The sequence below is a fragment of the Amyelois transitella genome, chromosome 20 (genome assembly GCF_032362555.1).
Source record: "Amyelois transitella isolate CPQ chromosome 20, ilAmyTran1.1, whole genome shotgun sequence".
Lineage (NCBI taxonomy): Eukaryota > Metazoa > Arthropoda > Insecta > Lepidoptera > Pyralidae > Amyelois > Amyelois transitella.
This window is the reverse complement of record NC_083523.1, coordinates 719,730-741,488: the sequence shown is the minus strand read 5'-3', so window position 1 is coordinate 741,488 and position 21,759 is coordinate 719,730. Positions and strand designations below refer to the sequence as shown.

The following is a 21,759-nucleotide window of genomic DNA, read 5'->3' as shown; positions in this document are numbered from 1 at the left end:
TATAATAACATTTATAATTTTGCACCCGTGCGAAGCCGGGATGGGTCGCTAGTTTATTATAAAAAGCTTTATTAACCTAGCCATCTAGGGAATGATTTTGGTAGATTTCTACGCCAAAAAAAGCCTGGAGCAAAACTACAGTTTTTCTTTATTTATTTAAAGCCGATAAATGTTATCTACTGTCTAATATAAGAGAACCTTATGTAAGTGTATTGGCTTTGTATAACAAAATTATGCTATAAATTTGTACAAGGTCGATTAACTTTAATTCGTCTACTTAGTAACCTCCACATCTTCTAATGTATCAGGTAAGACTTCTCCTTTAGTCTCTGGTAACATGAAACACACCAATCCGGCAAAAATAGGCGCTAACCCAAAAATAACAGTAGGCAACCATGGAATTGTTATCGATAAACTTGAAATAAATGGCGCTACCATTGACCCTACCCTCATGGACATTGAAGAAGCACCCATTCCCATATTTCTTACTACCGTTGGAAATAATTCTGTAGTATAAATATATATTGAACACGCTACAGCACCAGAACAGCTTACTCCTAAACTGCCAAGTGTTAAGGTGAGCCAGAATATTTTCGGCACATAGTCTAGGGCGAGAATGAAAATGCCGCCTAACAAGAATAGTGATATTGTAGTCTTCTTTCTTCCTAGGTGCTTGATAAGCCAAATAGAGATGAACGTAGAGGGTATCTGGAAAAACGGGAAGTATTTATTAATAATCATCATGTTATCACGGCACATCAAATATTGTGTTGTGCCGTGTGGTTCCCGATACCAAAACAAAAAAGAATAGGACCACTCCATCTCTTTCCCATGGATGTCGTGAAAGGCGACTAAGGGACAGGCTTACAAACTTGGGATTCTTTTTAATGCGATGGGCTAGCAACCTATCACTATTTGAACCTCAATTCTATCATTAAGCCAAATAGCTGAACGTGGCCATTCAGTCTTTTCAAGACTGTTGGCTCTGTCTAGTCCACAAGGGATATAGACGTGACCATATGTATGTATGTATGTATCATCATGTTAGTTAGGTTAGTCTTATAGGGTACTGTTACTTATAGGTTACAGATGTGTTAAAATTAACTTTCTATATTATCTAGGGTAATCACAAGTAAAATGTTATCAAGAATAATACAAATCTTTTGATTACCGACCGCATTTTCAGCATGTTGGATTACTAGTAATAGAGATGAGGCCTTGAACTGTTGGAATTCGTTTGCAGAAAACTGGGTCTACGAGTATAAATTTGTAGAAATTATCAGCCATCCTTTATATAATAGCAAACAGATAAAATCAGGTGTCAAATTTTGGAACAAATACCTAACAGTACTTTTTATTCCAGAGGTTACGAGGTGGGTTTGAATTTACTATAATTTTATATCGTCGGTGGTCGATTTGATAAGGTGCCCGAATAAAATGCGTGATGGTCGTAAAAAGCAAAGGTTCAAATTCCACTTCGGCCTCGTATCTATTACTCGTACTAACTGATGCCTTTCGGTGAATGAAAACATCGTGAGAAAACCTGCACATTCAGGCTACTGGATGTGTAACCATGATCGATCCAATACGGGTTAGGTTTCCCTGCAGAGGTTGAGGAGATCAGATGGGAGTGGGATCCCTTTCATTCGACTATTTTTTTTTGTCCTATTTTTGTTTGGCATAACGAGTTACGCATACTATTTTTTGTCATAATAGTTTTTTGGCATAATTGGTTTTGGCATACTATTTCAATAGGCATAAATATTATTTAGACTAATTTATATTTTGCGCGGATCAGATTTAGTGTAATGCGCTATGAGGCGAGTACTTCTTAGGTTAGGTTATGCTAATAGTAGGTATGCTTAAAGAAATATGCCTAAAAAGTTATGCCAAATAATATTATGCGTAACAATTATTAGGCTAAACAAAGGTATGCCATGTAAAATTATGACACAAAATTTTATGCTAATAGAGAGAGAACTATGGGAGTCGCTACATTAAAAGGCATACTCCGGGCTCCTCTCCAGAGTAATGAGGATGCAACCAGGACTAAAGCCAGGAGGAGGAAGACAGGTAAGTGTTAATATACCAACTTGTATAGCCCCAGCCGCTGCCACACTGATGAAGGGATCAGGACTACTCTGGCTTATGTACTGGTTAAACCCGAAGAAGGTAGCTCCAGTCACCAGCCACATGAAACAGCAGCATGAAGTCTTCAGGATCAGGGAACTTCCGAAGAGCGCCGTGTAGTTTAGCTTCGGCTTTTCAGAGACAGACTGCATGTCTTCTGCTAGCTTTGTCAAGGTTTCTTCTATTTTTGACGTGGGACGATTGTTTCTGTAATATTTTTTTGTACATATATACACATAATCACGTCTTTATCCCTAGCGGGGTAGACAAATCAACCGATCTTGAAAAGACTGATAGGCCACGCTCAGCTGTTTGGCTTAGTGATATTTTTTAGTCGTTTGTTTATTATTTGTTTCCATACATATAATCACGTCTATATCACTTGCGGGGTAGACAGAGCCAATAGTTTTGAAGACACTGAAAGCCCACGTTCAGCTGTATGGCTTACTGATGGAATTGAGATTCAAATAATAATGCAATTTTGTGACCACACCAATGTTGTGAAACCAAAAGATATGACGATTATTATGTGTTAAGAAGTATCCCATGATAGTAAAAAAAAATTTTAATTTGAATGAATTCGTAAGATATTCTTATTTTGACGAATTTGACATAGGTGCCACAATTTTCTGTTGAAATGCAAGGTGATTGTTTTTTGCATTCTGTAATCTCGCGAACTCCTGAAGTACGTTTGAAACACTTTACGATGTGCCTGTACCTGTTGGTATTGCGTATGTTGGGCATAAGGCGTTATATTACTTCGATTTCCATGTAAATACATGAAAATTTTTGTCATCCCACAAATATGTATATCAGGTAGAGTAGATGTAGGTCTATATGATGATATGTCCCTGAGAACTCTTGACTCAGATGATAAATACATACATAAATATAATGACGTCTTTATCCCTTAACGGGCAGACAGAGTTAACAGTCTCGAAAACATGAAAGGCGACGTTTAGCTATATGACTTAAAGATAGAATTGAGATGAAAATAGCAACAGGTTGTAAGCCCATCGCCTTAAGAAGAATTTCAAGTTTATAAGCAGATTATGAGTATAATTAACTTAATTACATACATACATACATATGATCACGTCTTTATCCCTTACGGGGTAGACAGAGCCAACAGTCTTGAAAAGACTGAATGGCCACGTTCAGCTGTTTGGCTTTATGATAGAATTGAGATTCAAATAGTGACGGGTTGCTAGCCTTTCGCCTAAAAGAAGAATCTCAAGTTTATAAGCCTATCCCTTAGTCGCCTTTTACGACATCCATGGGAACGAGATGGAGTGGTCCTATTTTTTTTTTATTGGTGCCGGGAACCACATGGCACAATTAACTTTATTTTTTAATAAATTTTAGAAAACTATGTCACGTGCACCAGGAAATTCACTCTTTTTAGCTGTGAAGATTCTGTCTATCACGCTTATATTTCAAGAAGATATTAAGATAAATCTCTATTTGTTTTATCAAATCTACAACTTTAATAACTTGATCCACATTTGAAGGTTTGTTGAGATAAATCTGATAAAATATTTGATTACACGTGTGAAGTTTAAGTCATACAGCATACAGTTTATTTGGAATGTAGAAATGTCGTATATGTGGAACCAGGCATAAATTTAAAGTAATAAAAAATATATATTTTCCTAAAACTACGTATTTATGACGTATTACGTGACCATGAAGACACGTTTTAAAGTGAAATAAATGACTCATTAAAAACTCTATTTCCAGCTGACTCAGATAATAAACCAATATTAAACAACGCTCACAAAATTACTTTGTTAGAAATCTGAAAAAAAATCCAAGAGACAAACAGTAGTTAACATCAAAAGCACTCACATCGCCGCCGCTCTCTTCACAATCTCCGTCGCTTCCTTCACTCTCCTCACGCTGAGTAGCCATCTTGGAGACTCATTTAGTACAAAAAAGTATCCTATATATAACAACTGAGGCACGGCCATGGCCAAACTGTACATTTGCCAGTCCCTGAAGTAATACGCGAACAAAGGGACAAACATATGTCCAATGACGAAAGGAATCTGATAAAGACACCCTAGAAGCTCTCTGTAATCAGGTCCAACCGTCTCCATGACGAGAACGAAAGAGATGACCATAGTTCCGGCAGCTCCGAACCCGGAGACGAAGCGGAGGATGGTGAAGGTGGTGTAGTTTGGGGAGAAAGGGATGGCGAATCCGATTATTGTCGTGATTGTCACGGCGGCTAGGAAGGTGTTCTTGCGGCCGTATCTGAAAAATTTACAGATAACTGTAGTTTTTATAATACTTTTATGGGTTATCAAAATTAACCTCAGTTTCAAGGTGATTCAAATTTTATTCTTTAGCGTCTACTTGTTGCCTGGATTTGGCTCTATTTGTTACAACATAGTCTAATAAACCTTTGCTAAGTCAATAACCATATGACTTGCTTGTACCTAGTTATATAACGTATCTAATTATGTTCTCTTTATCCATCTGACATTATTTTTGAGTTGGGATCTGCCAGAAAATGATACAGAAGACCGCCCATGACTTTGAATTATTGTTCTGACTGAATTATCATAAGAACATCGATTGCATTTCTACTTTTCCGAATTAATTTTAGCAGAAATAAACTATGATGAGAGAGAAAAGACGAGGGCGATAATAAATGAAGATATACAGACCGAGACAAACTCACCTATCAGAAAGGAACCCAAACACGATGCTCCCGATCAAAATTCCACTCTGCAACACCATTTGTGTAAAACTCGCCAGCCAACTTCTATCGCAAATCAGATCCCATTCTGAGATAATAGTGCTATCCATAGGTCTTGTATCATACTCATAATTAACACAATCTTTGTAACATTTCGAATCTTCAGCGATTGTCAAATTTCCAGCAAGAACATTTGACGAATCAACCATTCTTGATGCGTTACTCGCAATTATTGATAATATCGTTGAATCCTCGGCGAATTGTGTACACAGAAACGTGAACTTTGGTGTTAAAAACAGTATAGCCAGTTGTATCCATCCTGATGATATTTTGACCAGGGATACTGTTGAGAACAATATCATTTGCCATGTCCCAAATTGTCCAATAAGTTCGGTAAGTTTATCGTTCTTTTTATCAGGCTTATTGACTACTTGTTTTATTACATTCTCAACCATGTTTTCGTTGTAAATTTTAAATATGTATCTTCAAATTATAATTGCAATGGTTTATCGCCAAGGTCGGTCAACCGGTCATAATATAATCTTGAATTTGCATTGAGTCCTTACGTATTCATTGTATATTCATTGTAACTTGTTCGCCGTGAAGGTTTTCGTATTTATTTTTAGGTAATTACATGGTTTTTCTCACTGTATGTTAAAAATATGTATTAAATTACGTTTATTTATATCATGTAATGTGCGTCATCAGCTTCGACAAAAAGTCATATTATCTGTGGGCAATAATATAAAATTAAGCATAAGCAATGTGTGTCAGATTGTATTGTTTGTATGATAAATACTATCTAAATTAATATTAACAGAGGATAATAAATGAAGCTTCAGAAAAAAGGTACCCTAATTAGGTACCTTAATTAGATAGGCTTCTAAACTTGCGATTTTTCAACCTGTCACTATTTGACCCTCAATTCTATCGTTAAGCCAAACAGCTGAACGTGGTATATCAGTATTTTCAAGACTGTTGGCCCTGTCTACCCCGCAAGGGATATAGACTTGATTATATGTATGTCTACAAAGATTTTATTCTAAAGTGGCGTGAACCATACGGCAAAAACTATATACTTATAAAAAAACGCTAGAGAAATGAATGATTGATCTCGTGGGCGTTATTAAATTGAACGAAATGAATATCAATGCGCTATATAAGGGCTCATTCACACATGATTGCGCAAACGCAGTTATCGATAATTATTGTGATTTGAGCGTAAAAGGCGGCGGACCTTGAGCGAGGTCTCCTTGGCCGGAATTCATCAAAAAAAGATGATCAAATAAATGTTTGCCAGAAGATTTTATTGCATTTAATCCGTCGTTAATTACATTACTCAATTCCTTTGTACAAACTAAAAAGTGCCGTATGGTTCCCGGCACCAATACAAAAAAGAATGGGACCATTCCATCTCTTTTCCATGCATGTCGTAAAAGGCGACTGATTATTGTTACATACTTGGGATTCTTTTTTAGGCGATGGGCTAGCAACCTGTCACTATTTGAATCTCAATTCTATCTTAAAACCAAATAGCTGAACGTGGCCTATCAGTCTTTACAAGACTGTTGGCTCTGTCTGCGCAAGGGATATAGACGTGATTGTATGTATGTATGTAAACTAAAAAGTTGACATAAACCTGCCCGCCGTTCCATATTATTTTATAATTTCGATGCCCAACAGGGTTCATATTGTACCTATTTATAAGCAGTGACTGTAATTCAACTGATGTACTATTATGATGTGCAATAAAGATTTTGAATTTGTCTATCCCTTAGTCGCCTTTTACGACATCCATAGTAAAAAGATGGAGTGGCATACATATTATATCTTTTAATGGTCTGCCAGCCTTTACGGCGTCGTGAGACATTTAATGATCGTCATTTGTCAACATTTGTGGTAAAGTTTTTTCAAACAATGTTAGATATTTTTTTTGTTACAATTCGACTATTTTTAGTGACCTTGTTCCATTGTACATCTTTCAGGAAGTGTGAGCACAAAAAGATATATTAAGTATACTGTGGAAAGATTATATATAATAAACTAGCTGTGCCCGCGACTTCGTCCGCGTGGTACAATTATTTTGGGCATCATTGAAGCTCTCGAGGATGAATAATTTTCCCCGTTTTTTTTTCACATATTCCATTATTTCTTTGCTCTTTATAGTTGCAGCGTGATGTTATATAACCCAAAGCCTTTCTCGATAAATGGTCTATTCAACGCAAAAATAATTCTTTAATTATTCGAACCAGTATTCCTGAGATTAGCGCGTTCAAACAAACAAAGAAACAAACAAACTCTTCAGCTTTATAATATTGGTATAGATACTTAACATAATGGCAAGTAGTTAATATTTTAGTGGTATTTTTTCATTCTCATAGACATGTGATATATTTTATTATCGTGGAAAAATAAACCGTACTTATTCATGTAGCTACATAATTTTTTAACCAGCTTTTGCGCGGGGCTTGCAAATTTCTAGAAAAACCTTTGTTATTCTTGAGAGTATTTTCTATCTCTGTGCAAAATTTAGTTAAAATCAATCTAGTAGTTTGAGTTTGTTCGTTACGAATATATAAAACAATGTTTTTTTCTTTTTAATATAAGTACTTATGTATAGTATTAAAAATTAAGTGTTGTTAATCGTTTTTTTACCTACACAACTTCTTTGCTCACGTCCTTTCTCTGCGATGTGGTAGGTAGAGTGCCTGTTTCATACACATAAAATAGTAACATTATAGAACATGCCGGCTACACGCTTAATTAGAAAAAAAATATTTATATACTAGCTGTCCCGGCGTTGTTTTGCCGTGTGAATAATTTTTAAGTAATATCTAATTAAAAAAATTTAAGGGTGGACGACCCTTATCACTTAGGGGTATGAAAAATAGATGTTGGCCGATTCTCACAAAATTTCATGAGAATCGGTCAAGCCGTTTCAAAAGAGTACGGAAGCGAACATTGTGACACGAGAATTTTATATATCTATATATATAAAAGCGAAAAACACTCACTTAGGAATCACGAAATCTCGAAATCAACTGAGCCAATAAATATGAAATTTGGCAGGAAGGTAGATTTTAATTAGGAGGGATCCACTAAGAAAGGATTTTTGGAAATTCTATTCCTAAGGGGGTGAAATAGGGGTTGCAAGTTTGTATGAAACTTCGTCATTTTTAGTGTGGGTTACGCGGACGAAGTCGCGGGCAGCAGCTAGTTAGATATATATACATACATATAATAATTCCCTTGACCAACGTTTGCGATTTGCCCGGGAAGACATAATATTTTTTAACCAGCATTGTTGAAAACTCAGTTAAGGATATAGGATGTCAAAGAATTACATGTCGCCCTTGTCAGTTCAGGTAGTAAGTTTATAATTAGCAATTTCATACTCAAAATATGTGAAAGGAAATCACGGCTAAACCTCTGAATCGATTTGAGTTTAATTCAATAAGGAAAGTTCATTTGACTTAATTAAATATGTATATTCATTCTTTCATTAATATATTCACGTCTATATCCCTTGCTGTGTTAGACAGAGTCAACAGTCTTGAAGAGCTATAGAGCAGATAGGCCACGTTCAGCTGTTAGGTTTTATGATAGAATAGAGATTCGAATAGTGACAGGTTGCTAGCTCATCGTCTAAAAGGAGAATCCCAAGTTTATAAGCCTTAGTCACCTTTTACGACATCAATGGGAAAGAGACGGAGTGGTCCTATTCTTTTTTTTACCTCATACATATTATATATTATTATATATTTTTTGTTAAAAGTAAACTTAAAAGTTAATGAATGTTTTTGAGAAGGTACTTACAGATATATTTTCATGAGGATTTAAGGCCCGGACATTAGTTTATCACAAATATACATAGAACATACATACATACATACATATGGTAACGTCTATATCCCTTGCGGGGTAGACAGAGCCGCCAGTCTTGAAAAGACCGAATGGCCACGTCCAGCTATTTGGCTTAATGATAGAATTGAGATTCAAATAGTGACAGGTTGCTAGCCCATCGCCTAAAAAAGAATCCCAAGTTTGTAAGCCTAGCCCTTAGTCACCGTTAACGACATCCATGGGAAAGAGACGGAGTGGTTCTATTCATTTTTGTATTGGTGCCGGGAACCACACAACACTATACTTACATAGAATCACGTTTTTATTCGTTATAGGGTTGGCAGAGCCTTGAAAAGATTGATAGGTCCCGTTAAAATAATAATGGAATTGAGATGCAAGCAGTGACAGCTGAGAGAATCCCAAGTTTATAAGCCTTCTTCTCAGTCGCCTATTACGACATCGATTGGAAAGATATGAAATGGTCCTATTCTTAAATGCCGGTAACCACACGGCGAATAAATAAACAGCTGTGAGAGATAGATACTTACGTGAACACACAATTTAACACTTAAAAATGATTAAGTAATTGATATATTATGTTATTATGGTTACAGATTTATCTAACACACACGCACTTAATGTCACATTAAATTTTATTGACATATAATTTAAAAAAAAAGTTAAAATGATTTAGTATTTTGCATAAAAAAATCAATTTTTGTAGGTAATGAAATAATAATAAAATTAAATATTACACACACATACACACGCATTCACTAAATATCACGAATAAATTTTAATTTATCATATTTTGATTTGAGTAAAATATACTTATTATCTACGTAAAAATCAAATTTAAATTAAAAAAATATGTATATTCGCGTGTCTAATGTGATATCTTGAGAAACACTGAACGACAACTGTGTAAATATCAATGCTGCAGTTAAACTATAAAATATATTTATGTTTGCCGCGTAGTTCCCGGCACCAATAAAAATAAGAATAGTAGATACATTACACTCCATCTCATTTTCCAAGGATGTCGTAAGAGGCTACTAAGGGATAGGCTTATAAAAAACTTAAACTGGAGTAAGAAAGGTCAATTATAGAATATTCTTTAGGACAAAGCACCCCACAAATGTAAACGGTATATCTATACAGGGGGTGACATTTATTTAAATTAAACGTCATCATTTTCACATTTAAAAAACCCTCAAAACTACGTCACACGCTTTATTAAAGACCAATACTACAAAAAGAAATTAAAACTAAACATGTAAATTGACCTCTGAATCTTACGCGTCGCTTTTCCGCCTGCCGGGGTGATATGACGTATTTAGGATAGTGAATTTTGATACTTTTATTTTTTTTCGTACTTTCTGAAATATGAACTGATATTTTTCTTTCAACGTTTTAAAATATCCTTTAGATGAGTACACTTAACAGTTAAATTTATGCAGTTGAATTAAAAGTCACCCTGTATAACAAGTAAGTACTTAATATAAGACGCCGGAAGTGGCTCGCTTGTGAAAAGAAACCCGTTAATATCCGTTACCGCGGACGGGACAGCCTCTTCTATTAGTTACTACAGGCCGCCCGCGACTTCGTCCGCGTGGAATCAATCTCGCGGGAACTCCGGGATAAAAAGTAGCCTTTATGTTATTCTGGGTCTTCTAGCTACCTACATACCAAATTTCATCGTAATCGGTTCAGTAGTTTATGCGTGAAAGAGTAATAAACATCCATACTGACATCCTGATATACTCACAAACTTTCGCATTTGTAATATTAGTAGGATCTACAAACCAAATTTCAAATCTCTAGACCTAAACCGGTAGGTTGTGCTTTGATAAGTCAGTCAGTTAGTCAATGAATCAGAAAAGAAGACAGATTACCGAAAAAAGCGAATGTTATCTCCGAATTCGCGTTTATAGGAAATGTAACTGAAATTATTGTCTACATACATACATACATATAATCACGTCTATATCCCTTATCTCTCCTGCGGGGTAGACTGAGCCAATAGTGTTGTTGTTGTTCAGCTGTTTGGCTTAATGATTGAGATTCAAATAGTGACAGGTTGTTGGCCTATCGTTTAGAAGAAGAGTCCTAAGTTTATAAGCCTATTCCTTAATCACCTTTTACGACATCCATGTGAACGAGATGTAGTGGTCCTATTCTTTTTCTTTATTTGGTGCCGTGAACCACACGGCAGACATTATTGTCTATAAAGTTTTATATAAGTATAAAAATGTATAATAATTCCACATATTAAACTAGGACATTTTACAAAAGACCAGATTCACGACAAGACCGCGACAAAAACAATGTCAGCCGGCAAGGTTGTACGCGGTAGAAATACGCCAATCTTCCTTTAAAGGTTGTCGTCCACTGATAACGACGGCCACGACACTAGCTTCCGTAGGTACATATACATATCCTCGCGTCTTTATCCCTTACGGAGTAGACAGAGCTGAACAGTCTTGAAAAGAACTCCTATGTATAAATGATATAAAATGTGCCGTGTGGTTCCCGGCACCAATACAAAAAAAGAATAAGACCACTCCATCTCTTTCCCATGGATGGCGTAAAAGGCGACTAAGGGATAAGCTTCCAAAATTGGGATTCTTTTTTAGATGGGCTAGCAACCTGTCACTATTTGAATCTCAATTCTATCATTAAGCCAAATAGCTGAACGTGGCCTTTTCAAGACTTTTGGCTCTGTCTACCCCGCAAGGGATATAGACGTGACCATATGTATGTATAAATGAATTAATGATATCACGATATTCACTCTTTGATAAGTATGAAAATGTAGTTAGTTAATAGCCTTCTAATGCTATTTATAAATAATACAGAGGTATTAAACGCGCACGTAAAGAACTTACCTTTATTTTATCTCGGAGATGAGTAGTTTCATAATGATCTTGAGGCGTCTTGAATTTATTTTACAAAGTTAGTCAACACTTAGAAAATCTTACACTAAGGTGTGCATGGATGGTTCGCTACCGAAATGTAAGCTATAAATATATATCTGATACACCAGTGGAACACATGCTTTAAAACCAGGTAAAGTACCGCGTGTATGGATCAAAGATTTTTCGCGCTTATTTTATACTTGAGATGATGCGAAGATAGGATTTCCTAAAGGGTTCACGAAGGCATCGAGATCTATACATACATATAACTACGTCTATATCCCCTGCGGGGTAGACGGCCCTAACAATCTTGAAACACCACGTTCAACATGGCTTAATGATGAAATTGACATTCAAATAGTGACAGGTAAGAATCTCAAGTTTATAAGCCTGTCCCTTAGTCACCTTTTATAAGCCCATCCCTTAGTCGCTTTTTACGAAATTGGGAAACAGTTGGAGTGGTCCTATTCTTTTTTTATAATTAATATGGATTAATTCGAACAGAATCGGGTGCAAAAGTAATGTTTCCGATTCTAATATCATGTTGTCCTTTGAATATGTCAGTCTAGTCTTCTGTTTCTCAACAGTGATTGTAAGTCATCAATGATCACGACCATGATTCGTCCCGACTGCTTCTGACCTTGTGATATCACTTTGAACTTTTTTTTTGAACCCCCCGTACAATCAGAAGTGTGTTATAAGTATCATATATAGTACCTACTAGCTGTGTCCGCGACTTCGTCCGCGTGGAATTGTTATTTTGGGCATCATGGATGGATTCAAGGATGAATAATTTTCCCCGATTTTTTTCACATTCTCCATTATTTCTTCGTTCCTAATAGTTGCAGTGTGATGTTATGGCCTAAAGCCTTCCTCGATAATAATGGTCTATTCAACACAAAATCGAATCAGTAATTACTGAGATTAGTGCGTTCAAACAAACAAACTCTTCAGCTTTATAATATTAGTATAGATAAACTTGGGATTCTTCTCATAGGCTGTCACTATTTGAATATCTATCATTGAGTCTAACAGCTGAGCGTGGCTTGTCTTTCAAGACTGCTGGCTCTGTCTACCCTGCAAGCGATATAGACGTGATTATATTCTATGTATTATAAAGGAAAACGGTTATATTGTTATTGTCATGTGCCCGGTTAAAATTCGTGTGGCGCAAAAAGGCACAGGTTCGAATCCCACTTCGGCTATGTACCAATGACAATTTTCGAAGTTATGTACATTACTTTGAATACCAACCTATAATCTAGATGTTGATCATTTCAAGACTGTTTGCTCTGTCTAACCCGTAAGAGTATGGACGTGATTTTATGTATGTATGTATCTAATACTGAGGGTACATCATGAGGAATCCTGCAGATTCAGACAAAAGAATGTATATCTACCATAAACATACATATAGTCACGTCTATATCCCCTGCGGGGTAGACTTGAAAAGACAGATAGGCCACGTTCAGCTGTATCGCTTTATGATTGAATCGAAATTCAAATAGTGACAGGTTGAAAAGTAGACAAAATTTATGTGGGAAGATATTTCCTTAACGCCCAAATCCCGACCGGATTTACGGATTTGAACCCGCTACAACGTGTCGCAAGCAAAACGAGTTGGACTGTCGGACGACCGTGAACGTAGGTTGCAACATCAGTGATAGTAGATATCGTGATAAGATAGGCGATGGAAGTCGGTTTGATGTCTGGCTCGGACATACATACATACATAAAATCACGCCTCTTTCCCGGAGGGGTAGGCAGAGACTACCTCTTTCCACTTGCCACGATCTCTGCATATTTCCTTTCCTTCATCCACATTCATAACTCTCTTCATGCAAGCTCGGCGGTTTCGGGTACTTTTGAAAGAGTTATGCTTTGGAAAGAGTGAAAGTAGAAAATTTGCAAGATATGGATGTAGGTAAGAAGTATATTAATAGACTCAGACATAGAATTTGGAATAATATAAGTACCTACGCGAATTTCGGAAAATTCGCTATTTATTCGTAGGCGATGGGCTAGCTGTCACTATTTGAATCCTACTAATATTATAAATGCGAAAGTTTGTGAGTATGGTAGTGCCGTGTGGTTCCCGGCACCAATACAAAAAAGAATAGGACCACTCCATCTCTTTCCCATGGATGTCGTAAAAGGCGACTAAGGGATAGGCTTATAAAATTGCGATCCTTTCTACGCGATGGGCTAGCAACCTGTCACTATTTGGATCTCAATTCCATCACTAAGCCGAGCAGCTGAACATGGCCATTCAGTCTTTCGGGATTATTGACTTTACCCCGTAAGGGATATAGACGTGCCTATATGAATGTATGTTGTGAGTATGTCAGTATGGATGTTTGTTACTCTTTCACGCAAAAACTAGTGACCCGATTACGAATAAATTTGGTAAGTAGGTAGCTGAAGACCCAGAATAACATATAGGCTACTTTTTGTCCCGGATTACCCGCGGGAATGATTCATCGCGGACGAAGTCGCGGGCGGCCTCTAGTCTCATATAAAGTTGTGTAACATAACGTGGCTTCTCAGTCTTTTCAAGACTGATGACTCTGTGTACTACGCAAGAGATATAGACGTGATTACGTGTATGTATAAATCATATAATTACACCTTTGAGAATAGGCAGAGTTAATAGTCACAAAGTATGATAAAATAGGCTATGTTTCTACCTTAGTCAGGATAGGTCGACATACATATAATAAAATTCTCTCCTTTTTTATTAAATATACAATATTGGACCAAGTTTAGTTAAATCTATAGAGTAGTTTTTTGTTTATATAACGGTTATACAGACAGACGTACATACATACAATTTTTGGCATCAATATCGATCCCTTATCACCCCCCGATAGTTATTTTGGAAGTATATTTCATGTACAGAATTGACCTCTCTACAGATGTATTATAAGTATATATAAAGATTAGTAGCTCATCTAATGGAAAGCGGTTACCAAAACCTTAGTTACCTAATCATAACAGGATGCTCCTAAAATGGATTGATATAAATCCTTATAAGTTATATGACATCACACAACTTTCTTCGCCAACACGCCGAGCTAAAGAAATTCTGCGGATTTGTTCACATTTGTTGAAAGGATTCCTGACAGTGCACATAGTGTTTTATCTCATTATTTAATGGTAAGTTTTGTAATTTTCTCTGTTCATTGAAACAGTATTGAGTTTTTCTATTTTATGTTCTGTGCATTATAATTAAATTTGAGTTAAGTTTAGAAATGTTTTTACAAAAACTTACCTATTTCATCATATCTGTAGCCTTGTAAAAACGCAAATCGTTTCATAGTAGGTATGATTTGTGTCTGCAAAGTGGAACTAACGCTTATAAACATGCAGCCATTTTATGGTCAAAAATTTTTTAATATCTTATATTAAGCGCCTGATATTTAGAAATATCAATTTTGATGTCGCGGGAAATTATTGTTATTTCTCGTAAGCTGTTTAAAATCCAAAGTATTTTTAAGTTAAAGGTACCGTAGAACATCAATCAACGTAATTTAAATATATAATTTTATTTGAAAATATAGGTACGTTTGAGTGATTGAATTATTTCTTTATATAAATTAATATAATGCAAAGAACAAAGACTGTTTCTTGTTTGTTCTGTGCTGAACATTACCTATTATAGGTAAGTACATACATAATCACGCCTTTATCCCAGAGGTAGACAGAGGCTCCATCTCTCCATGATCCATGATCGTTGAAAACTTTTTTCGCTTCATTAACATTAATGATTCTCTTCATCCAAACTGGGCGCATTAAATCTATCCATACCAATAGTATAAATGTGAAAGTGTGTTTGTTTGTTTTTCCGTCTTTTACGTCGAAACCACTGAACCAGTTGTGTAATTTTTCATACGTGTATTGAAATTGAATGTAAAAAAAAAAACTTATTCGGGAATTTATGCATTTTTTTAAAATTAATTGTGTATTGATTTGTACGGAGAAGGCCATAGGGTTTACATGCGAGTCAAGCCGTGAGGAATCCAAACTCATATAATAAAATAAAATATAATAATCCTGATAGATGTTTTTACTTGAAAAATATTGGCAAAAAGGTCGATGTGGGAGATATGTAGAAGCAAAAAATGTGATTGTTAAAATTTCTGTCTGCCTCTGTATGTTTGTATTGTACTCGCAAAACGCAAAAACTATTGCCTTTAGTGTTCGCCGTTAGTAGGTATAGTTATTGTACCGAATTGCATTCATTTAAATGTTGTTATCTCAAATGTGCTTGGTTTACTCAGAAACTGGTATACAAAAATACCTCCTCCCCCCTCTAAGGGGCTATACAGGGGTCTCCCTGTCTAGCTTTTAAGTGAACTTTTACGGCGAACGAAGTCGCTGGCAATAACTAGTAGTTAGTATAAAGGTATGGAAGAATGAATTTATTGCGCAATGCCCTCTAAGTGCCGTGTGGTTCCCGGCACCAATACAAAAAAGAATAGGACCACTCCATCTCTTTCCCATGGATGTCGTATAACGCGACTAAGGGATACGCTTATAAACTTCGGATTCTTTTTTAGGCGGTGGGTTTATTAATTTAATTCAATTAAGCTAAATAGCTCTGTCTACCCCGGAAGAGATATAGACGTGACCATGAGTATGTATGTATGTACTGTATGTACCTATGCCCTCTAAGTTTTTAACTATAACTGGACTTGTTAATCAGACATCGACCCAATTGTCAAATTGAACCGAAATATACGTTAACCAGTACCTTCTTGGTATTATGCTAATCAAAAAGAATTAAAACCTCTCTTTTGGCTTGTGACAGTTGTGTGGGAATGTTTTGGGTCGACCTCTATGGCCTAGTGGTCATTAGGCTAGGCTAAAGTTGTTACTGCTCTGTCTACCCCGCATGTGATATAGACGTGATTATATGTATGTATGTATGTTACAAAGTGAGTCTCGGGTTTGATCACAAAAACTTATTCGGGAACTAATATCATACATACATAGATATAATATCGTCTGTATCCCTTGTGAGGTAGACAGAGCCAACAGTTTTGAAAAGACTGAAAGGTCACGTTCAGCTGTTTGGCTTAATTAATGTATACCACATGTTATGAATTTTTTTTTGTTTTAATTGACAGACAAAAAAACGACGACTTTATGTATACTTCTAACCTTCTTTTTTTACTTTTTAAATAATTGCGGAGTTTAATTTTTTAATCATCATTATTCTAATCTCTCCATGTTTTTTAAACACACCATTAATAGTATTTCATAATTTTTTTCTTTAACTAAGTAATTCCAGCACAGGACAATATGAAGATCATTCTGGCTTTGTTTATTCTGAACTTGATGAAACAGACTGACAGCCGGGAAAGTGGAAACCTGAATTACAATCCAGCAGAATTACTATCGTAAGTAACATACATACATATGGTCACGTCTATATCCCTAGACAGAGCCAACAGTCTCGAAAAGACTGAATGGCCACGTTCAGGTATTTAGCTTAATGATAGAATTGAGATTCAAATAGTAACAGGTTGCTAGCCCATCGCCTAAAAAAGAATCCCAAGTTTATAAGCCTATCTCTTAGTCGCCTTTTACGACATCCATGGGAAAGAGATGGAGTGGTCCTATTCTTTTTTGAATTGGTGCCGGGAACCACACGGCACGAATTAATTCATGAGCTAACTTATGAAATATTAATTACAGTTCTACATGCAATTATTTAATCAACCTTTGTAGTCACACAAGATAATCATAATGTATGGATCTTAAACAGACCGTCTAGATCACGATGTTCATTACTTTGAAACCATAGCGCATCGGATTATTTAAATTATCTCTTGTTATTCCGTACGTTAGTTTCCTGCTAGCTATACACTACACTTAAATATATTACTTATCACTAAAAACTAATGAAAAGGCATTTCATCTATTGGCTCTGTCTACCCCGCAAGGGACATAGACATGACCATATGTATGTATGTATGTATGTATGTATGAATTAAAACAACAGCTATATTGATAACTTTATTGTTATCAAATTGTTTGTTAAATCTTTTGGATTTATAATCGCCATTTTGGCTTTATATCCTGACTGCGTTCCATTCGTCCACTCTGATTACTAAACATTTATAAATAGTTTTCACTGTTAGGTTAAATAACTAATTAACATACCTCTTCTTTCAGAAAAATCTTTAAACTGAATGAAACTATAACACCTCGACAAATAAATAATGGGTTTATCAAATTCGAAGATAACTATGAACCTCCAATCGATGCAGGCAACGGCCCATCTCAGGCTATTACTTTCGACGAAAGACCAAATACATTTAAATTTGAAGATGATTTTGAAACTAACAATGCTGATAATATATTCGATATTGAACCATCAATTAATCCAGGTTTTTCCTTCCAAGATCACAATAAAATAGAACCGCCTAACTTACCAAAGAAGAAGCGGAAAAGGAAACCTAAATATCAAAACAATGGTTATGCAGCAGCACCTAATCAAATATTTCCAGATCAAAATCCTGTTTACCCTCAAAAACATCTGGGTAATGATAAATATCAGCCTATTACTTTCGATGGACAATCTGGGCCCAATTCATTTAAATTCGAAGATGGTCCGGATGTAAACCATGGTGATAATGATCCTTATCTTCAAAAACCTAACAGTCAAAATAATCCTCAAGATGGCAATCAACAAGATAAACCACAACCTCCTAAAAAGAAGCGTAGAAGACGCAGAAGGAAACCCAGATACCAGACTTTTGGAGGTATACCTAATCACAATCAGGGATTTCCTTATCAGTATCCAAATGTGCCTCAGAATTTACAAGGAAGTGCACCTCAGGGATATCCTATTTACTCAGGGCAAGCTCAGGGATATCCGGGTCAGTTTCCTGGTAATCAAGGATTTGGAGGTCAATATCCTTATCCTTACCCTGCAAGCCCTACTGGACAGTATAATCGTAAGTTGTTTATTAATTCTGTTCTGTAATTGTAAATTTTTATTTAAAATGAAAATTTAGTTCAGTTAGGTTTTAGAAGAATGTGATGTATAACAATCGTTTGGCAAGAAGAACTTTCACCTGGAATTAAACACATAATATATACAAATCACTTTTATATATTTTGCGAAGTAAACAAGGCCATTTAGTAGTAAGACTCGAAGTCCACATTAAGCTGGATGGAATTGTGATTATTTTATGGTGAAACAAAAAAATGAAGTTACTGAACTTTAAAATTATATCTCTTCTGACAAAATAAATCCTTAAATTTCAGGACCACCAAGGCGTCCAAAACAGTCTATAGCATCGGAAGCCCTATCGGCCGTTACCGGAGCCCTAACTTCGATCGCGCTGTACGACGACTACCAGTGTGTACCCCGGCTACTATGCGAGGCTGCCGGCGGCGGAGCCCTGGGCTCTTCCAGCGTGTTGCAGAATGTCGCCGGACTGCAACCGTTATTGACGTAAGATATTTTTTCAAACTTTTCAATGACCATTAATTGGTCAGTGTCATCACCAGCAGTTTTTTACCAGACTTTCTCGTGTGCAATTTTTTGAAAATCTTTTAAAATCAGATGTCTGTGCGATCAACTACATCGTACTCGTAGCTTATTCCTGTGTGTCTAATTTTATATTTTCGTTGGAAGAATATGTGCCAGTGGCCATTCCTATTATGATGTATACAGATTTATGAAATAATAATAATATTTACAGGTTATTGGCAGCATATAACGGTATCAGCAGTTCACCATTGTTTCTATTCGGCCGAGCAGTCTTCCTCGGCATGACGGCCAAGGGAAACCTTGGAACCTGCCGATACGCGTACCCTCAATGTCCAACAGATCCAGAACAATTGGTGCATTATCTTAACAACCACAACGGAGGTTTCTTCAGATTCTTCAGCGCTCCACAATTAAATAACCAATTTGGTCATCAGAATGTCGAACAATTCTATAATCAGCTGTCGCAAAATTATGGATTGTATCAGGATCCCGCTCAATTGGGAAACCAGCAAAATTATGGAATTTATCAGCCAAGTCAACTAAGTAATGGAATAAACAACATAAATAATTTGAATAACAATATAAATCAACAAAGTCCACTGAATCAAATAAATTACCCGAATTACCAAGCTAACCAACAGGGGTATGGATTTGCAAGTACTAATCTTTATGACAATAGACCTCAGACTTACGGACTTCAAAACTATGGACCAAATTATGCTTATCAAGGAAATTATGGATTCAATAGATTTAAAAGTAATGACAAAGAAGTGAAACAGAATAAAATTGAAAAACGTATAATAAACGGAGAAATAAATTATGCGATTAGTACACTTAACGATAATGATTCTCCTAAATGGTTATCCACAAAATTTACTAACAATGTTTATAATTTTAATAATAATAGAGGTGGCCGAGAACTAAGATTTCCCGATGAGGTAACCAATCTATATTATACATTTGGAGATACTTCTGATGACATAAGAAAAGGAAAAGGTTTTTCATTCCCAGACCAAAATAATATTAAAAATGTTAACACAGCTCCCGCTACAACACCGTCATATAATAAATATGGATTGTATCAAAATAAATACCGTATCCAAAATCATGTGCCAAGTAATCATTATAAAAATGACAATAACTATGTTGATCAGCAAAATAATAATGACCAAAATAGCAACGCTGAAGGAATACAAACAGTTTATATTGTAAGAGGGAATGGTGATCCCAATCATCCAGAAATTGTTAAATTGAAACCAGGAGAGAAATTACAATGATAAAGATTTTCTTGTTCTCTTTTGAGTTTTTGCAAGAAAATATGTGAAGAAAATTTTGATATTGTTAAATACATTACAATTCGTGAATTTGCTGTAATTTATTGTAGTACCCGTGTGGTTCCTGTCACCAAAAGAATAAGATGTCTTTCCCATGAATGTTGTATAAGGCGACTAAGGGATAGTCTTATAAACTTAGGGGTCTTCTTTAAGGCGATGGGCTAGTACGCTGTCACTATTTGAATCTCTATCATTAAGCTTAACAGCTGAACGTGGCCTATCAGTCTTTCAAGACTTCTCTCTCTCTCAAGGCTCTGTTTGGCTAAGAGATGTCGCCGCAATCTACATCACCCCCAAATTTTATTGGTGAATTTCACACATAAAAATCATGTCTTTATCCCTATCGGGGACTATAAAACACACAAAATAACACTTTGCTGGATTCTCGAATATAATATTTGACGGTGACAAGTGAAACAGCAGTATACAGCTAGTACACTTATATCAGAAGTGCATTGTCGTATCAATTAATAAGGCGGCCTTAACTTTATTTTTACGAGGAAGGACGTTCACCCTGTGAAATGTCGGCTGGTTTTTATTGTTCACGACACGATTCCGGCACGATTTTACTCGTATATCCTTTGTCCACTTTTATCCAGATAAATATATCGCGTCTTCAACGAATACGAGTGAGGCAGAGCCATTGATATCTAAAATACTGGAGACCAACTGCTTCTTTTGCAAAAAAGAAAACATTGTAAAAATCTATCAAAAGAACAGCTTACCTTGGGATTCTTCTTTTAGGCAATGACTTTTCACTTTGTCAAATAGGCTATTACACTCTTTTTTGAAAACTGTTTTAAATCAATCCTGAGACTGTGTTATACATATAGAATTTTTATTAAAATTTTTTGAAGCCGAAAAGTGCTCTAAAAACGATTTATTATTTATGATTTTGTATTTTCGCGCGAAAACGCCATCCGCCATGTTGTTTTGACTCGTGACGTCATACTTTTAGTAAACAATACAAAAAATAGGTTATGTTGGATTGGTTGTGTAATAATTTACCTATTATAATTGTGTATTGTAAGAGAATGTTTAATACAATAAATACTTACATCGCTGTTTTAACATTTCTTAACTCAGCAGAACAGAAATCGGGATTGGACGCAAAAAATTTCGCCACCATCAACGTATTAATCCTCGGTAGATTTATATTGTCTGCTTTCACAAAACCGTCTTCCATGATTCTATTAAATTATTAAAGAGTAAAAACCCAAAAACGTGATAGAAATTTTAAAATTTCAAAATAAACAGAGCCTGACATCATCAATATGTTTTCGATTCGATATTTGTTTACTAAAAGTATGACGTCACGTCAGT

General features: G+C 35.7%; 2 protein-coding genes across 3 annotated transcripts; one reads left to right on the top strand and one right to left on the bottom strand.

Annotated features, from left to right (window-relative positions):
• Nucleotides 1-94: 94 nt before the first annotated feature.
• Nucleotides 95-9,314, bottom strand: LOC106135342 (organic cation transporter protein). Of its 2 annotated transcripts, none has more exons than XM_013335618.2 (5): nucleotides 9,226-9,314; nucleotides 4,817-5,564; nucleotides 3,979-4,386; nucleotides 2,094-2,337; nucleotides 95-708 (listed from the first exon to the last, which is right to left on the bottom strand). In XM_013335618.2, the coding sequence occupies exons 2-5, from the start codon at nucleotides 5,287-5,289 to the stop codon at nucleotides 274-276; spliced, it is 1,560 nt and encodes a 519-aa protein (XP_013191072.2). In that variant the 5' UTR covers nucleotides 5,290-5,564; nucleotides 9,226-9,314; the 3' UTR covers nucleotides 95-273. The 2 variants fall into 2 exon arrangements, with proteins under 2 accessions (XP_013191072.2, XP_060806063.1); XM_060950080.1 differs by lacking the exon at nucleotides 9,226-9,314 and adding an exon at nucleotides 7,490-7,516.
• A 2,519-nt stretch (nucleotides 9,315-11,833) lies between these two features.
• On the top strand, nucleotides 11,834-20,424 carry LOC106135298 (uncharacterized). Its single transcript, XM_060949986.1, has 5 exons — nucleotides 11,834-11,966; nucleotides 16,883-16,997; nucleotides 17,776-18,560; nucleotides 18,874-19,063; nucleotides 19,314-20,424. Exons 2-5 carry the CDS (start codon nucleotides 16,900-16,902, stop codon nucleotides 20,377-20,379), a joined length of 2,139 nt encoding a protein of 712 aa, XP_060805969.1. The 5' UTR covers nucleotides 11,834-11,966; nucleotides 16,883-16,899; the 3' UTR covers nucleotides 20,380-20,424.
• The last annotated feature ends 1,335 nt before the right edge of the window (nucleotides 20,425-21,759 follow it).

Bases quoted from the DNA above. Each gene is read 5' to 3' on its own strand.
- LOC106135298 (XM_060949986.1), top strand. From the start codon at position 16,900: ATGAAGATCATTCTGGCTTTGTTTATTCTGAACTTGATGAAACAGACT. The intron at 16,998-17,775 runs GTAAGTAACATA...CTCTTCTTTCAG, and splicing joins AATCCAGCAGAATTACTATC to AAAAATCTTTAAACTGAATG. The intron at 18,561-18,873 runs GTAAGTTGTTTA...CTTAAATTTCAG, and splicing joins CCCTACTGGACAGTATAATC to GACCACCAAGGCGTCCAAAA.
- LOC106135342 (XM_013335618.2), bottom strand. From the start codon at position 5,289: ATGGTTGAGAATGTAATAAAACAAGTAGTCAATAAGCCTGATAAAAAG. The intron at 2,338-3,978 runs GTGAGTGCTTTT...AAAATATTACAG, and splicing joins GTGAAGAGAGCGGCGGCGAT to AAACAATCGTCCCACGTCAA. The intron at 709-2,093 runs GTTGGTATATTA...CCGTTTTTCCAG, and splicing joins CAGCGGCTGGGGCTATACAA to ATACCCTCTACGTTCATCTC.